At 45.2% G+C, this 18,304-nt stretch overlaps 1 protein-coding gene across 3 annotated transcripts; it reads right to left on the bottom strand.

The window, feature by feature from the left end:
* Positions 1-489: 489 nt before the first annotated feature.
* Positions 490-16,331, bottom strand: prrc2a (proline-rich coiled-coil 2A). 3 transcript variants are annotated; one of them, XM_027019753.2, is made up of 18 exons: positions 16,231-16,331; positions 16,038-16,135; positions 12,481-12,632; positions 10,734-10,911; positions 9,685-9,781; positions 9,189-9,264; positions 8,773-8,916; positions 8,379-8,623; positions 7,649-7,731; positions 7,353-7,504; positions 6,891-6,993; positions 6,560-6,749; positions 6,316-6,408; positions 5,657-6,173; positions 5,222-5,490; positions 4,314-4,599; positions 3,990-4,215; positions 490-3,512 (listed from the first exon to the last, which is right to left on the bottom strand). In XM_027019753.2, the coding sequence occupies exons 3-18, from the start codon at positions 12,593-12,595 to the stop codon at positions 500-502; spliced, it is 5,787 nt and encodes a 1,928-aa protein (XP_026875554.2). In that variant the 5' UTR covers positions 12,596-12,632; positions 16,038-16,135; positions 16,231-16,331; the 3' UTR covers positions 490-499. The 3 variants fall into 3 exon arrangements, with proteins under 3 accessions (XP_026875554.2, XP_035385395.1, XP_035385396.1); XM_035529502.1 differs by lacking the exon at positions 16,038-16,135; XM_035529503.1 differs by lacking the exon at positions 6,316-6,408 and having other exon boundaries at positions 16,038-16,331.
* Between the last annotated feature and the right edge of the window lie 1,973 nt (positions 16,332-18,304).

Raw genomic sequence — 18,304 nt, 5'->3', positions numbered from 1 at the left:
TTTTTTTTTGTTTGTTTTTTTAAATATCTGAATGTTAGCTTCAGTCAAAAGTTGTTTACTTTTAAAATGGTTGTCAAATGGATGGGATATCTAATCTTAGTAGACTTTTGGGGCTGTGGCGCATAAAAAAAAAAAGATTAAAAAAAAAAAAAAAAAAGTATGTATGGACAAAAGAAAGGGACAGCAGACAAAGCAATGGACCAAGGGAGCTAGAATGAGTGTGTACACCATCTTTATAACTATAGCTTTTACAATAATAATAATAATAATAATAATAATAATAATAAAAATAATAATGATAATAATAATAAACAATAACAACAAGAAGAACAACAAGAAGGTAATATGTTAGGGGAGAAGAACGAAGAGGTGAGTGGACAGAGAAAAGAAAAAAAAAAAAAAAAAAAAAAAAAAAAAAAAAGGGGGCTGCAGTTGAAATATTTCCAAATTAAAAGAGAGAGAGAGAAAAAAGGTGTGGTGGGTGGGTGGGTGGGGGAGTTCACTTCTTGTTCTTGGGAGAGGGCCAGTTGCCACGTCTCTCACCACGGTTGGCCCCACTGTTGCCGCCTACTCCCCCTGGCCCACCACCACCACCACCACCACCACCACCCGGTGGACCTCTGGGGCCCCTACCTCCACTGCCACCAGTACTGACCCTCCGATTCTGCCTCTCCATTCCCGGCCGCTGGCTGGAGAAGCTTCTCTTGTTGGCGGCCGATTCTTTAGTAGTTATCTCTCTCTCAGCACCTCCCCCTCCCCCGCCTCCTCTTCCCGGAGGGTGGTGGTGGTGGTGATAGGAGGAGTAGGATTTACTGCCTCCTCCACCCTCCCTCTCTCGGAACTCTGTAAAGTCACTGCTTTCTGAGGCGGTCTCCCACTCCTCGTTGGCCTGGTCGGAGTTCTGGTTTGAGACATCAGGGGACTTGGTGCCACCAGCAGGGTTGTGGTGGTGGTGGTGGTGGTGCTGAGGGTGGGGCAAGGCAGAGTTGCTGTGGTAGTGATGGTGGCTATTCAAATTCAGGTTTCCACTCCCATGTTGGCTATTGTTATTGTTATTGGTGGTTAATGAGATGCTGTGGTTTGCATTTACGACTCCAGTGGCAGTGGACATGTTGGGTGTGCCGTCTGTTTCCTGCACAGAATTCTGGGATGGTGAAGCAGAGCGCTGCTGTGGTCCACCCACGGATTCGAGGATTCCACTGCTTCCATTGATACGAGCTGCATTTTCCCGCTCCTGCTTCAGGCGACGGAATCTGGGAGGTTTGTCTTGCTGCTGATGGGATCGGCCATGGCGCTTGCGACGAGGGGGTCGCTCAAACCCCCTATGTGGGAAGCTCCGCCCATCTGCATTATGCAGAGGGAATGGCTTGGTAGATGAGCCAATAGAATTGGAAGTGGGGTTGCCTGAGGATGGCCGGGCCACGCCTCCGTTTTCAGTGCCCTGAGGAGCAGTTGTGGGCACAGAGGGAGCAGAGGGTACTGAAGAGTTTACTCCCTGGTTCTGAGATTGGCTTGGCTCGGGAGTCTTCTCTTTCTTGTCCCCAACAGGTCCACGACCCGGTTCTTTCAGAGGGGAAGGTTGCATAGGCAACTGTTGTTTTCGGACCAATGCAGAGGTTTTCGCAGACAAACTGTGAGAAGACGAACCGGACCCAGAACGGTGTATGCCATTTACTCCGGCATTGCCAGTGCTTCTGTAGGCACCTGTGCCAGTGCCCCCACCACCCCTACCACGTCTTGAGGGCACTCCCCTAGGTGTGAACACCCTGGCTTGGATGTTCCTGGGAGGAGCTGAAGTGGTGGAGGTGCCCATTGAAGGGTTCTCTCCCCCTGTCACTTTCTTGGTGTTCACCTTGCGATCCTCCCTGTCAGAGTGTGCCAGGTCGCTGGCGGCACTCTCACTGCCTGTCTCGGACCCACGCTGCCTCCTCCTTTTCGGCACCTCCTCGTACTCTGACCCCTCACTCCGGGTCTCGCTGTGATTCCTAGCGCGTCCGGGGTTGGGCTGACCACCACCCTGGCCATGTCTGCCAGATGACACCTCCCTTTTGTAGTCTTGGTTAGAGGAGCCTTGCTGGTAGCCACTGTTGGCAGCTGGCCGATAGTCGCGGCTGCTTCTGCCCCCGGCCCTGCCCCGAGTGCTGCCTGTGTAAGTGCCCCGGTAGCCCCTGCCTCGCCCATAGAACTCCGCCCTTCCTCGGCTTGCTCGACCACCCCGGGAGGAGCTTGCATGATAAGTAGTGGCCCCTCCACTACCACTTCTTTCATAGGAACGCTCCCTCTCCCTTCTAGATGGTGGCACTGAGTAACCAGCAGCTTGCACAGAGCTTTCCGCCTCTTTAGATCCTTTCCCAATGACTCCGCCCACACTGCGCTCCTTTCCACCATTTCTTGGCTTCCCTGCCGGTGCCGGTTCATCCTTCCCACACGGTACAGAGGGCTGGGAACCTGAGGACAACTCTGGCTTGACTGACACCTGACCGGCGTCCTGCTCCTTATCTTTAACGGACACTCCAGTGCTTTTTTCTGCACCCTCCCCTTCGCCACCCTCCTTCTTCATTTCCTTCAGCACAGGCCGCTTGATTGGCCCCGCCCGCTTGTTAAGGTTACCGCTGCCAGATTGAACAGCGGGCTTGTCTGTCAACTGATTGGTAGAGTCTTCCACTCCTGCATTTGTGCCCAATCCGGAGACCGTCTTCCTGTTATGCACAGTGCCACCACTCACGCTGCTGCCTCCGGGCCTTGGCCCCCACTGGGTTTCAGTCTTTTGCTCACGGCCACGCGGGTTAGCCTTGGGGTGGTGCTGCTGCTGCACTGAATGCAGGGAGGGCTGCGGATGGGTGTACGCACCTCCTGCCTTGTCCTGCTTTCGAGCCCCAACGCTCCCAGTCCCGTGCTCCTGATGGGGAGGGGGGTGATGTAGCAACTGTTTCCCGCCACCATCATCCCTCGCCGAAGATGATGAGGTAGAGGATGAGCAGGAGGAAGAAATGGATGGCTGGGGAAGAGGAGGGGAAGTTTCACTCTTCTTGGTCTCTCCTCCTCCTCCTCCTCCTCCTCCTCTCTCTCGCTCTCTCCCATTCTCTTGCTTGTGTGGATGGATAGAGAAATGAGGGGGATGATGGGGGTGGGCGTGGTGATGCTGCAGGTGGGCGGGGTTGCTCTCCAGGGAGGAAAGCTCAGCACGGCCATTGCGGTCAAAGTGGGGATGCGGACCACCCCAGATTTGACTTGGTTGGTCACCATGAGTGCCTTCATCTGGATGACCAAAGTTGCGTAGCTCTCCAGCACTGGTGCCTCTCTGCTGATGGGCCATCCTGGATCCATCAGGGAAGCTGCTGTAATTTCCCCGCCCTCCTAAGAAGGACTGGCGATGGCCTCCTCCCTGGGATCCAACCTGAGTCCCTACAGGTGATGCAGTCTGATCAGAGGAGCCAGAAGGGGAGTTCGGGGTCACACCAGGGGGTTGGATGGGGCCAACAGCTCCCATGCGAACAGGTGGAGTGTCACACCTAGAAGGGACAACACCAACATGCATTATGGTCCCCTCTCCCTTCAAAGCACGAGGCAAAACCCACCTATTGAACACATTTCATGAGTGACTTTGAAAGTGGTTCATTCGTGTGTGTATACACACACACACACACACACACACACACACACACACACACACACACACACACACACACACACACACACACATATATATATATACACACACATATACACACACACACACACACTATTAATATGACTTTTTTTACATTTCACATTACATTCATGATTCAAATATTAGGAAGCTCCCACACAACTGTTTTTTTGTAGTTTACAGACATAGAAATGTACAGAAATGAGTAAGAGACATGTGTGGCTTCTGCAGACATTTCTTCTTTTTTATTTTGCATGAACTGATTTTAAAAATGTACAGATTTCTACTGAAAAACAGTTTCGCTGAAAATCACCACAACCATAACCAAGTCTTTCTTTACCGTGGCCCTTTGCCCAGGTCCTCCTCTTCCAGAGTCTGTTTCTGCCTTAGGGGGGAACTCAGACCTCGGCCCTCACTGGCCCCTGGGAAAACGTCTGGTCCCCAGGCCAGTTTAGGATCCATGGGGGGTGTACCCCGATGGGGATGAGGGGGACCTGCGTGCTGTTGCCTGTCGAAGGGGTCGGATCCTGAGCCACCGGAATCAGACCGCTCTCGACTCATCAACCCTGATACGTCAAACAAAGAACAAAGTGACTTACAAACTGCTGGTTTAAATATCCACAATTCTCAACAGTGTATGCATCATGAAATGTTGCTAACAAACCAGTGGGGTGCATGCTGGCCGAGTAGTAGTCCATCGGTGGGGGACGACCCTGCATTAAGCGAGGGTCCATATAGGACATCATCATCCAGCGAGGGTCAAAGTTCATGGGCAGAGATGGCGGGGGACGTCCCATGGAGCCAGGCGGGTAAAGGGCAGGCTGCTTGGGGCCAGCCGGCTGGGCTGTGCCGGGAGACGAGCCCTGCTGGGGGGTCTGAGACTGGAGCTGTGCTTGGGCTGCCTGGCTGTGCTGCTGTTGCCACTGTTGCTGCTGTTTGAGGAGCTGCTCCTGTGTAGGCAAAATTTACATTACAGGCTTTTTCTTTAAACTATACATTCAAAACAGTGAAGGCTGTCAGCTAGGAGTGACCACAACTTAAGGGAAAGTACAGTGCGCTGTGGGAATGCAACTGTGCGGATCTGAAAATGAGCCAGTGGCTTGAGGCTTAAGACAGATCAGTCTGCATTAGCTTGAGGGGCTGTTCCAGTAGGAGGTTTATATCACCACAGGTTCATTGTTTCCCCAAGTCCCAAATATGATTAATTCCTCTAGACAGGCTTCGGGGCGCATTTAAAAGAGAGAAATAAAACTTGGATTTCTACTGTAGTATCTATGTATTTAAAGCAGTGGATATGTAAGACCCAAGCTGTTTTCAGTGGATTCAATCACACCATTATCTCTCCAGCAACGCTACCATTGAAGATTTTTTTTTTACTGCAAAAAAAAAAAAAAAAAAAAAAAAAAAAAAAAGTTTACTCCTATTTCTGGCCAATATATTTATTGTGTTAACTTACCTAAACCCACTTATTAAACTCTGTCTACCTTAGCATTAAGAACAAGGCATGGGGAATCAAATGTTTTCGCGAACGTCAGTCCTGGAGAGTTACTGAATACAGGCGCTGGCACTCACCTGCTGCTGCCTCTGAAAGCGTGGTGGCAGGGACTTCTGGTACTTGGAGAAGCCCTGGCTCAGCATTCCGCTGCCCTGCCGGCCAACTGCCACCGACGTGCCCCCCACTACCCCCGACATGGCCTCAGCCTTCACAGAATCCTCTCCGCCCCGGACACTGCGTACGTGCGCAGCGACTGCCACAGGCTCCTCCTTCATTTCCCCTGGTCCAGAGACTTCCAGGGGCTGATGTGGGTGGGGAACAAGGGGTGGAGCAACCTGCGGCAACTCTGAAAGAGGGGGAAAGGGACGGGCGCCTTCAGGGAGAAGCACGACAGACTACACCTCATCTACTACCTCTCAATTTTAATCATGCTCCAACTCTTATGGGGTGGCAGATATCACCATTTGGTTTCAGGATGAGATTAGGAATGACTTCATGTGACGGAGCCATACCAGTGTTGGAGTCGTAGCTGCTGTTGCTTCCTGCCCTCTGCCTGTTGTTGGCGCTGAGTCCCAGTGTGGCACCGCCCGCCTGAGGGGGTTGGAGGGGTGGCTCCTCCATGTCCACACATGGCGACGGGGGCTGGCTGGCACTGGACGAGGAGATGGAGGTGGGCAGGGAGGGGCTTGGACTGCCTGCCGAGACCTCCCCGGCGGTGCTGGGCTTGACACTCTGCTGCTGCTGTTGGTGCTTTTTCTCGTCAAGCCTCTTCAACTTCTCAGCGCAGGCAGCGCGCCGTTCCTCCTCCATCCTGCGCTCCTCTTCCTCGCGCCGACGCCGGGCTCGCTCCACTGCTGCTGAGATCTCCGACAATGACTGCTTCCTCCGCTGGCGCCAGGTCTCGTCCTCGTCGTCACCACCATGCGGCTGGGCGAGCAGCGGACTTGAGGCGGGTGCAGCAGGCCCGCTGGGTTGCTGTGCCGTGGCGCCAGGTGGCTTAGCCGAGGCTGTCTGGGTCGGGGGCCGATCCTGTCAAAAAAAAACAAGCTCAGTCACTCGTGAGGCACATCATGCTGTTTGAACTACAGGAATAGGGCTCTCGCATTTTCTATCGTGGTTGATGTTACAATCATGCTGTCCTGCTGTAAACAAGGACCCCGTCCCCATGTACCTGGCGGTAGTAGGAGTAGGGTCCCTGCCCAAGAAGCGACCCTGGTGGTGGGGAGAGCTGCTCCCGAGGACCACCAAGTCCAGGCCTACGCCCCTGCATACAGGCACAAGCACCTGTGAGCCAGTCATCCAAGGAGTCCTGACATGCATGTGCAAGCTTGCCAGCTTCTACCCTTGCACTGACTCCTAATGAGCTGAGCTGTGCCATAAAGCTAAACTACTGAGAGGGCCATGAGGTTTTGTACCTGGTAGTGTGCAGCGTTTGCGTGACTGCCCCAGCCACTCCCACCCTCCTCGGCCCATGTTGGCTTGCCGGAGGGCGGTGGAGGGGCCTCGTCGGTGCCGGAAGGAGAGGTGCGGCGAGTGTCAGCTCCAACGTCAGACAGTCGGGCACGTAAAGCCGGGGCAGGTCCTTCCTGGGATTTCTGCTGCTCCCTAACAGGGAAAATTGAAAGAGACATGAGAAAAATCACAATGTATTTGCATAAATGCAAAACCATAAAAACGCAAATGCACCATACGAGCAGATTAGCATGTTCTCTAAATGATCTCTGCATGACTCATTACTCTGCATACCGAGCTCCATTCTTGCCTTCCGTCTTCTCCTCCTCCCCGTCGTCTTCTCCTTCATCATCACTGAATTTCAGCTTGGCGGAATAGTCAATCTCCTCCTGTGCCCCTGGTTTCCAAAAAGACGATCAGTCAAGAACCAACGCAATTCAACATCAATTCAGGAGACATTGTACTTGTTAAATAATTGTCCTTAGTATCACAGGTGCAAAGCAGTCCTCCTACACAGTGGTTCACTTGAGTGTTAATAGCTCCCTATTGTGGAGTAGAATCAAAATCAAGTGAAGAACTTGAATGAGTGAATGAGGGAGGGAGACAAGTCTAAATACAAGATACAAGTTCTTGAGGTACTTCACATCAAAAATACGGGAAAGGGGAAAAAAAACAAAAACAAACAACAAAAAAAACAGCAACCTCAAAAAGGAAGGTGAAACATTTGACTAAAAGCTTTTCAAATGTCTTCCTTACCAGCCCAGCCCTCATCTCCATCATGGTCAAGCTCATCCAGTTCTTTGAGGTCATCCTGTTTGAGGATGGAGGGCCGTTTGACCACTTCACCACCACGAGGACCACCAGGGGGCCTCAGCTCTGGTCCCAGTCCACCTTGTGAACGAGGGAACCTGCAATCAAATGTAGGGAGTCTTTCAGGGAGACTGTCAGACTTGCAGGGTAGCAACATTGGCAAGATGAGCCAAAGCAGAGTTCTTCATCAAATCAATTAATATTAAATGTTCAAATCAATACATACACAGGTCATGACTTACCTAGGGGCCTCATTAGGTGGAGGATACCTGTAAGGGCCCTGTGGTCCATAAGGAGGTGGGAAAGGCAGGTAGGGCGGGTACATCTGGGGTGAACATAAGAGGACATGCTTAGTACTTTATACCAAACTTACTTAATAGCTTACACTTAATAGTGCAGCTAAGGTACTTAATGCAGAGCACACAGAAGTCAGTTAAAATATAGATCCAATACAACAAGATTCAAATGGTTTCCTCAGCTGTGTCCTTATAAAAATAAGACTCCACATGTCCTCACTGTTTTATTAATCACTTCAAGTATATGAAAATGAGGAAATCGTGAAATACAGGTTTAATTTTTTAATCATAAGGTTTGTTCAGTTCTAAATAGGGTACTGTATTTATGGAACTGGGACAAACCAGATAACTATTATACAAAAAAAAAAAAAAAGATTATCTGAGAAAATGTTTTATTTAAAATGCTTGTTTCCACTACAGTGTAAATGGATGTTACAAATAAACAAAAGCTGAACCGGGAGATAGAATCAAACACAGAAATTAACAGCACAATCATTTGAAGCCTAACCATACACACAGTCTAAATCATCTATTTTTTTGCAGTTTACTATAAAGATTAAATGTTGTCCAAGTGAGCAATACCTATGAGACAAACATTTAGCTGGACAGTTTGAACACAAGTATGGAAAGGATGTTCCACAAGTCAATGTCAAGAGGAACATTTGCAGACACTTACGAAGGGGGGAATGATTCCCCTGTAAGGAGGGAACTGCGGGCCCACAGGGGGCTGGGGGAGAGGGAGGGTGGGGCTGCCGGCAGGAGGATTTCTAGGCGGCCCATGGGAGGGCGGGTTCTGCAGGGGAGGAACACCCGCAGCACCGTCCGTCACCATGGCTCCCCCTGCACCACCTTCTGCTACCCCCTCCCCCACAATGGTGGGTGCCAGTGCACGGCCCCCACCATCCCGCCAACTCGTAACGTCTGGATAAGAAGCATGGGGGGAGAAGAGAAGAGAGATTTAGTAAATGAAGGTTTGACCACAATTTAGTCAGAATGAATTACACAATCATAGAGAAAAGACAAAAGGAATTACTGTTAAACCCCACAAATCTGATTGGTGGTGTACTAACTCTGGGGGCGGAGGCTTGGTCCTGGCCCATACCACTGATCGGCAGTGGCCTGTTCTCTGCCAGCTCTGTCCTGGTCTCCCGCCGCCTGCAGGGTGGGAAATTCCTCGCGAGAGAATGGCGACGGTTGGTTTGATCCCTTTCCACCTGTGTGGGCCCAGGAGTAAGGAGCCATAACAGAGGTCTTGTATTCAAGGGTATCACTACGTTTTCTTTCCATGCACAACTCATTGAAGGGGGGGATCCAAGTTGAGTTTTGCCATAAACAAAAGTCACCATCACTAATCGCTTACTTCTGAACTCTATATTACTACATACACACAAACACAACAATGAATACTACCTTTGAAAAATTAGAAGAAATGTGTGAATAATACGCAAAATAAATAAAGTACTGAAGTAAGGCAACTGTTGCTCACCATCTCCTTGTACTCCAAGTGTAACACCGGCCTGAGCCCAGGATCTTGCCCCTGCGACTAGAGCTGTACTTTGGGCCTAAGAAACAAGACAATTCTCTCAGAAATCACACCACCTGATCTGCACCCTTAAGCTTCTATTATAAATGTGTTTTGAGTCAACAGGATTTTTTTCTGTTTTTATTTTTTTCTAAAAAAAAAAAGAACCATAGTGAGCTCATTGTCCATGGTTATACACAAAATGCTACACATGCAATAACTGAAGATTAGGCTGCAAATGCTGGAGTATTCTGTCAGGCTAAAACCTACCATAGTAATATACAAAGCCATGCTAAGCAAGACATATGGGTTCTTTTTAAGCCAAAATTAATGACCAAATCCAGTGACCCCGAAAGACCACAACAGACTACGCATGAACCTGCTCAACAGCTGTATGTGTCAATGCACAGACTAAGTGAAATTGTGGAGACGCTTGGGGAAGGGAGCAGTTTAGCCACACCTCTTGAGCTGGAGGTGTTCTCGGCAGGCTCGACACAGGTGTCTGTGAAGCCACAGGCGGCTGCGACTCCGGCTGCGGAGCTGAAGATACATCGGTACTGCAAGAGGAAGGAGCACAGGTATATAAGCACAGCACCAACCAATTAACATACACAACAGTTACAATAGCACAGCAGCAGCCAATCAACATGTCAGCAGTGCACAAACTAATTGATATATGCAACAGATCAGTACAGCAGAAAACAGGCATCAAGACATCAGCACAGTGCCAAACAGTAACAACCACACCCACCCACATCCCTTGACCCCTTGATAATTTTTTTTTTTTAAGTATCAGTAAACAAATAAATAATTCCATGACCGACTGGTTGGCCTTGTAATAACCTAACCACTCCCAGATAAGAGACAACAAGAAAGGACCTTTGCTAAAACTTTTGCAATTCCCTGATTTACAATACGCACTGACCAAATATCTCTGATCATAACTGGTTTCAGCCTCTAATATGCAGCAACAGAGGGACTGTTCAGGGGTGCATGAAATGACTGTCCCTCTCAATGTTAAAATCTCTGCCAATATTTCAAGTGCCTTTGTACATATGAACACAAACTTCTGTAAAAGGTCCTCTTCCAGAACAAACGACCAACATTAATAAATACAAAAAAAAAAAAGCATCAAATCAACAAATTATCAAATTTATCAAAAATCTAATAATCAAAAATCAACATTTTTTTTACCATCTGGACCTGTCATTATACAAAACAGGGGACAATTAAGGTTCCGTTACTAGTTGCGTGAGAGATTGTTGCAGCACATTTAAAGGAAATGCCTACTGATTTTTTTTGGTACACTAGAGATCTGATGTAAACACTGGTTATACCAGTAATGCGAAACCATATCCATTAAATTGCTTGTAATACATTAACTACTGCATGTTCAGTAGAGGGAAGACATTGCCCATAGCAACACAACCTAAAAAGGCATATGTGCTTACTGAAAGGAAACACCTGAAATGTGTAAAAGGAGTGGCTCAGTTGTGGGCAAGGCATCACCTCTTTGGGTCTGCTTGTTCCTGCTTGCTTGCCCATCCTGTGCCGTCTTTGGGAACGAGCGAGACGTTGGGGTCGTTGCCTTTATTCTCCGCCTTCAGACTGGGCAGGTTGGCTGGGGGGGGCATACGCCGAGCAGAGGCAACTTTACCAAGAGACTGCAAGCCATGACGAGGGGCAACTGCCAGGAAAGTGTAGAAGACAGCAGGTCAGTACAAGGCACACACACTCAGTGGCACCCTGGGTGCCGGCTATTTCTTAGTGACAAATTCCAGACCTTCTAATTTTTTACAGAATGATTTTTAAATTATTCAGACTTGATATATTCACTTTTATTGTTAATCATAAAGATCATAAATTGTACTGTAGAAAGGAAAACTTTCAAATGTAATATTTAAGGCAGATTTAGAATCTTGCAATCTTGAGAATTTCTTAAACAACAGAATATCATTGTAATTACTTCCAAAATTACACCATGTATACCAACACGAAAAAGAAAAAAAGGGGTGTGGCCCACATCCCAATATGGACTAAGGGAGTGAAAGGAAGAGTCATGCAAGGAAATATCAAAATCCTTCCTTTAATTCTTCGGTTACAGAACAGGGAGGGCACAAGGACATTTGTTTTATGTTTGTAAAGGGTTAGCCTGAAACTATTCAAATCACAGGGGTAGTACAATCCAATTTTCAACAGATTTGGCACATAAACTAAGTTAATAACTGAATACTGGACATGTTGCACCAGTTTCAGTTTTTGCTCTGACAAGCACACTGGACTGAAGCTCAGCCCTTTATGCTTGTCAAAGCTGAGCAGAGCACCTAAGCCCTACATACTGAGGTAACAGTGCTTGGAAGCAAGTTTCTGAGCTTTTCCACTGGTTGGGATTTGAGCAATGCCAGGGTGAGCAGCACCACCACTTGTAACATGTCTAAGATGGTGCTGATACTATCACTATAATACCAATCATATGTATGCAGAAGAGTCTTCTTGCTGCCAGCAATACTATTAAGAGAACATGGCTGCAGCAGCTTATCGGCTGATCAATCAACTAGCTATAATAATCCTATTATGGCAAAGCCCCAAAGATTTCACACTGCAATTTGGCTTCTTATTTGAAGACACTTGAAACTTAAAGCAAAAACATCTGTGCTTGTACTTATACACAGAGTAAGATGTAAAAATATCCAGTGCCAAACCATTAGAGCTCCACACAGGGCCCTGCCTACTCTCTTCATTCCAGCAACCACATCAGCACGAGCTCTTCTCATGGGTCATCAGGTAGGCACCTCCCTTCATCTGAGTTTTGCTGAAATAAGCCCATGACACCTCCAGAACACTCACCAGTGTGAACTGAGAGCACTCATGAGATAGACAGGTAACATTACAAGACTGTTAATTGCTTTTAGCAACAAGATATCACTTTACGCTTAAGGACACAACCAGCAAACGGAAACACAAACCAAGCAGAACCGGAAAGCAAGAATCCAGCTCAACTGAACCAAGCCCAAATGATAGCAGGATTGGTACAAGGATAAAAAGTTGTTGTTGTTGTTGGTTTTTATATATCTCTATAAAAGACTGATCTAATAAACCAAAGACACCTTCAGGCATCAGAAAGTTGCAATGAACAAACTGAACCATGGATAAATATCGATTGCTTAAAATAAAAGCCTGACATTCACCCTTAATACAGATTTAAGACAGAGCGCCTCAGAGGGAAAACAAATTAAAAGGGCAAGGCAGTACTCACCAACAGGCTTCTGTGTTTCAAGGCTCTTTCCTTTGTAGGTATCAAACAGGTTGAGAGATGCATACTTGGTTTTGCCATCCTTCCCCTTTGCTGTTTGCCCAGAGCGCTCTGACATTGCGCTGTACGCTCATTGAGTATGGTGAGCCCTGAGACTGACAGGGAAACAAGGCAAAGGGAGCATGAGAGTGTGTTAGGGAGATGGTTAAATGGTTTAATAAAATATAAGAAAACTATAGGTATGCTAAGAGTGTGAGAATCACCTAGAATTGACCCTGGACATCCCAACTGATATCCAGGGTTTAGGAATGAAGAGTGAGAAAATAGACTACTGATAAAGTGTCTAATAGCAAAATAGAATGAACAAAACACACAATGCAAAAGTGAGTTTTATAAAAAGTTTGTAAACTTAGCCTAACAGAAATAAGACCATGATTAGCTCACAACCAAACAAAATTTAAATTAATAATAAGCCTAAAGTTACTACCTCCAATTACTTCATTACTGTTCTCCTTTCCATAGATGAAGAAAGTACTAGTAATTTTCATAATTTTAAGCTTCGAGCACCTCAAATTTACTGTGGACAGTAAAGCCAGGTATGATCATCCGACTGGCAGCATGCTGGCCGCCAAGATTCACTGACATCTGCAAACTGTGCATCTTGTTCTCCCCTTCTGGTTGCTACTATGCAAAAGACCATAAATTCTCTCCTACTGTATAGCGCTCATTGCATTTCAACAGCATGTTAACAACTGCCAGCAAGAATCAGCTCGCTCAAATCAGTCACTCTGTCTCCAAACTCACAGGTCTCCACACTAACCACTTACAATTCAGAAACAAAGCAGTTTACATGAAGCGCTCACAAGAGCCCAAGATCATCCCACAAATCCCCTAAACCCACCATCCTCCCTGCCCACATATGGCTGCCAACATAGAACACTAGAAGAGTTGAAAGAAAGGTTCCTTTTACCCAGTTTTGCTTTCACAGTGATATCAGCCCTTAAGAAGCTGCGCGCATGTGTGTGCCATATATATTATATTGGATGCACACACATACACACATTAACTCTATGTGCACTGCCATGCAAGAATTAAATTATAAATTAAATTATGAAGATGAGCTACAGAAGTGAAATGCATAAAGTGAGGCAGTGCCAAAAACACTTCTGCCTGTCTAGCTTTTCCTGATAAGTGACTGAATGGTTAGCAAGAGTGGTCCCCTAAAACTAGAGGTATGGCAGCATTTTACTGTGCAGACAGTGAAAACAATTTAAAAAAAATCTACCTAACAATATTTAAAGCATTTTCTTCAGTGTCAAAAAAGGGGGACCGTTGACTCTCAAATCTTTGGACAGTTTCACATATTTTCTCTATTCCAAATGAAATGCTCAGTTACAGCTTTTTAATCACAATGTCCTAATAAAAAAATGTAAAATAAAGCAAGTTTGTTATTTTTAAGCAACAAAAGGATAGCAGTATTTTATGATGAAAGTGATGCAACAATGTCTGGTCTGGTTACAGATCCCACTGACAACTCAAAACTTGCATTTAAGCCAGAGGCCTATATTATGGACAGTATTTTAAACTCCTGTGTGCTCAAATAAATCAGCTTCCGTAACCTTCAAACAGTAATGGTCTGCATACGTAACTGTAAAATAGGATTGTGATTATGACTTTGAGGAGAAAATCAGAATAGGTATGAACTATGGTTGCCATGGTGATGCATTATAAATGATGTTTCTCTGTGTCTGTTTTAAGAGGGGTTGCATCCATGGCAACACCGGGGTTGAGTGTGTGCGCTGTTCACCAATAAAATACACAGGCCTGACGTTAGTTCAGTGTATACTAAGGTATCCAGTTTACTTAGTGACACCATATATGATACACCATACCACACAGTGTGCGTTACGACTTATTTTTGTACATAACTCTAGAGATATAGTTAACGAACGCACGCATAGTATATGAAGAAATAATCCTGCACTTGCCACTCACAAGCAAAGATATCAACAATACCTAGCATTCAGCTAAGAAGCTATCTTAATATTCTTGCGCTGTTTAATACTACTCGCAACCGCCCGATTGTCAGCACCAACCAGGTGTTATAGCCATATGGTTCGAACAGTGTATTCGCACTGAATATACGGTGATAGTTAAACAATTTATCTAAAGACCGTAAAACATGCACCTTCACGCTACTCAAAGGCTAAAATGTTAACAGTCAATGGCAACACTGTTTACATTAATTAACAACCGATTACCTAGCTATGTTATATGAAAAATATTTACTACAAAGATCAGCACGCCATCGGTGCTTAACGCATTACTCAGTGGTGGTAAGGGCAAAACAAACTGGAAAACATTTAATACAATTCAGATATTTGACTAACTAGCGTTTTCTTTACCGAGACATTAGCTAGTTAGCAAGATAGTCAATCAATATAGAAGCGGAGTACGATTTCGTCTCTTACTAAAAACTACACAGCTAGATATGTTGTCTGTTTGTCATAGAACATGTCAGACATCGGTAGTCCAAACAGAGATTAGAAAATTAGGTCGTGGGATGGCCAGGCAGCAGGGTAGACTACTTGCTGCGTAGAGATTAACCGACATGGGGGTTGTTAGATAGACATTAGGGTTTACCAAGGCCCAAGGAATGTAGCTAACTATCTAGTTAAACAAATAAAAAGAGGGAGTCACAAAATTCATACCTGTATAAGGTTTATCAAAAGTTTTATCTAGGAATATTTCTAGGACTAGTTAACAAACCTGATATAAAAACATGCTATCCTGCTAGCTATAAACGCATGCTAAAGTTAGCCATTAACCGGGTAGCTACATCAGTTAGCGTTAGCACTGCGGAGCTATTAGGCCTCCATATTTCATCAAGCGAGGGGGGGACGCCGAAATGTTTCATAATACAAAACGTTTCACCGTACACAACTGTGTGCTTATTACTCTATTAATCCGTACAATAACCAACGAACATGAACGGGGCACCAGTAATGTAATACGCAAGAGTACAACCAACAACCTTGGTTACGGACCAACGTATTCACTGACCGTGTACCATTTACGAGAACAAAACAAAATGGCGGCGGCTCGCCGAAGGCCACCGCTCGAGCTCACTAGTCCGAGAACCTGTGGAGCTAACCTATCTTAGCTACCATAACAAAGCAAACTGAGCCGAAAAATTGGAAATATAGACCGTAAAGTGGATTTAGGGTTCTTTTTTCTTTCAATTATACAAGCAACGCCAAGTTTCCGAAAACTAAACACCATAAAAAGCAGGTTGTTCCACCCTTACTAGTGAGCTATCCATGCTATTTTAGCCAGCTAGCTACAAGCAAAGTAACGTTAGCTCGTTAGCCTAGCCAGGCTAGCTAACGTTACATAGCAACACCTTAACGTCCAGACGGGCTGGTAGCTGCACCGCTAACGCTAGCTAACTGCTCTTTTTAAAAAATTCAATAGCTACATTTCGGCGCCAAGCTAAGGGACAAACGATACGCGGGGGATAAATAAATAAACACGAATTAATGATGATTACAGTTACTAACCTGGTCTTGTTGCGACTTGTCTCGAGGTTGTATCGCAGGGTATTATCAACACACGTTAGCTAGCTAGAAAGCTCAGGCTCTAGTGAGGTACTCCTTACCTAATACAACCAAATCCGGATACAAGCGTAAATCACACAAGGTTATGATCTGTATTAGTCTGACAGGGAATACTGTAGACGGATGTGAATCTTACTTGTACTCCTTTTTCTTTTCTTTTTTTTCCTCCACAAAACAAATGAAAAAGGGAAAATAAAATGTTATAGGAGTGGACTCGTTCCGTCACCACAAGAGCCGTCAACGGCTACTGAGCCTGTATCGCAGCGAGGGGTGGGTGCAAAGATGATGGGGCGGTACTAAATTAACATAAGGCCATCCAAAATCTATTTACGGCCTATCGAGCAAATATTTGTTATTTGTGTTTAGTCAAATCACACATATTACTCAAATTCGTGCGCGATTGTATGATAAATGGGGGGAAAAGTTGCGGAAGGAAACAGAATAGGGCAGATGAGATCAAATGCGCCAGCTTTTAATAGCATCATCTACCTTTCCCTCATAATCTTTGGACTTTTGGCTATATTATAGCTAAATGGATATTATGTACGAGTGCGCTATGTGGGTGTTCCCTCTGAGCTGTTCAGTACCATCTGATACCGGGGAATTTAGGTGGATCCGAAAATAACAAGTTACCAAGAGAAGTTTTGTTTTATTGTACTGTATATTTGTTGAGAATGGAAGTAACCAGCCAGGAAATGGTTGGTAATGGGGTCTTTTCTATGAGTTGGATAGCACTAACCTATAGTGTCAAACTGCCTAAATGTGTTTTATGGTCAGTAGGCTCTACTCCTGTTCATTTTATAAGTGCACACAAGGCTTCGATTCAGTTTACCAATTCGTAATAAATTTGGCAGGATTCATCACACTTCCAGAAGTGCCAGTGGTAGATGATCAATATCACAGCTGGAAATTCAAAGCTATTATTGATTCAAACTCATGCTAGTTGAAACACATTATGTTCCAATGGGATGTCATATCACATAGCAAAGCAACCTTTATTGACTGTTAGGTTAACCAAAAAACATGCTTGTGGAATATGTAGGAAAACGAGAATTGGGGAAATTAAATTCCTGAAAACCCTTCTATCTGTACAAAATCCTTCCATCCGTACAGCCACAGTGAGGCCTCACTTTATAGACTTTATTGTTGATGCAACTAATTATGTCTAGCAGTGATGCTAATAGTAGTTTTCAGCTACATATAGCCTGGTGCTTATTGGTTGCTTCAAAATGTCTTCTTAACTAGGGATCACAAATTATAGTATAAGGCATTGTGCAGATGTCACTGATGCTCAGTATTCATGACCACATCAAATCAACTTATAGATCATATGATCCATGGCCTATAGATCAGTTACTATCTAGCTACTCCTGGAGAAAGCTGAATATAACATTTCACTGTATGTCATGATCAGCTTGCTGTCAACAATTCCAGCTTTCATGACGTGTATTAGGTACGATTTCACAGGGATTTTTTTATCTTGCATCATCAGTGCTAAAAAAAAAAGGTGTGACTCAGATACAAATTCCAGCTCATCAAATCTCTATGATTACTTGACTTATTAATGTTTGACACTTCTCACCTTAGCTTCTTAGAAACACAAATGCTAACATGCCTTTCAACCTGTCTAAAATATTTTCAAAAAATACTGTGACCTCAGTCAAATACATGAATAATATAGTGGAAGCCAATAATTTTTGTCAACTCAAAAATCTCAAAGATGACATTTTCCAAATTTGCATTGTAGCATATTTCTGCATTATAATGATTAGGTTTTTTATTAGGTACCTTTGACTGCAACACTGTAAGCTAAAAGACACCAATAATGGCAGGAGGAAACAAATACAGTAAGATGAGTGATGTCTGCATGCACTACTTCGAAGTACACAAAAAGAGAATGTGTCCCACACAGCTAATGCACCTTGGGTTTTGGATATGAACTGTAAATGTATTTGTATACTTTTCTTTCATTCCTTCCTATCTTTTTCGTTGAAGTTTAGCACAGGTCTGTACTTGTCACTAGGTGGCGATATTGTGCTTGACCCACTCAACTGGATGGTTCATACTGCGGCAGTTCAGAATAACGTTCCTGTAATCTTCTTACTATCTCAGTTAAACAATGAATTTTTGTAATAAAATCCGTGAAAAAATAATTGAAACAATGTCTTTAGACAACAGGACAATACTGTTACGTTTGTAAAGTCACCTGT

This window comes from Electrophorus electricus, chromosome 8 (genome assembly GCF_013358815.1).
Source record: "Electrophorus electricus isolate fEleEle1 chromosome 8, fEleEle1.pri, whole genome shotgun sequence".
Taxonomy (NCBI): domain Eukaryota; kingdom Metazoa; phylum Chordata; class Actinopteri; order Gymnotiformes; family Gymnotidae; genus Electrophorus; species Electrophorus electricus.
The sequence above is the reverse complement of the archived record's forward strand: the minus strand, read 5'-3'. Positions and strand labels throughout refer to the sequence as shown.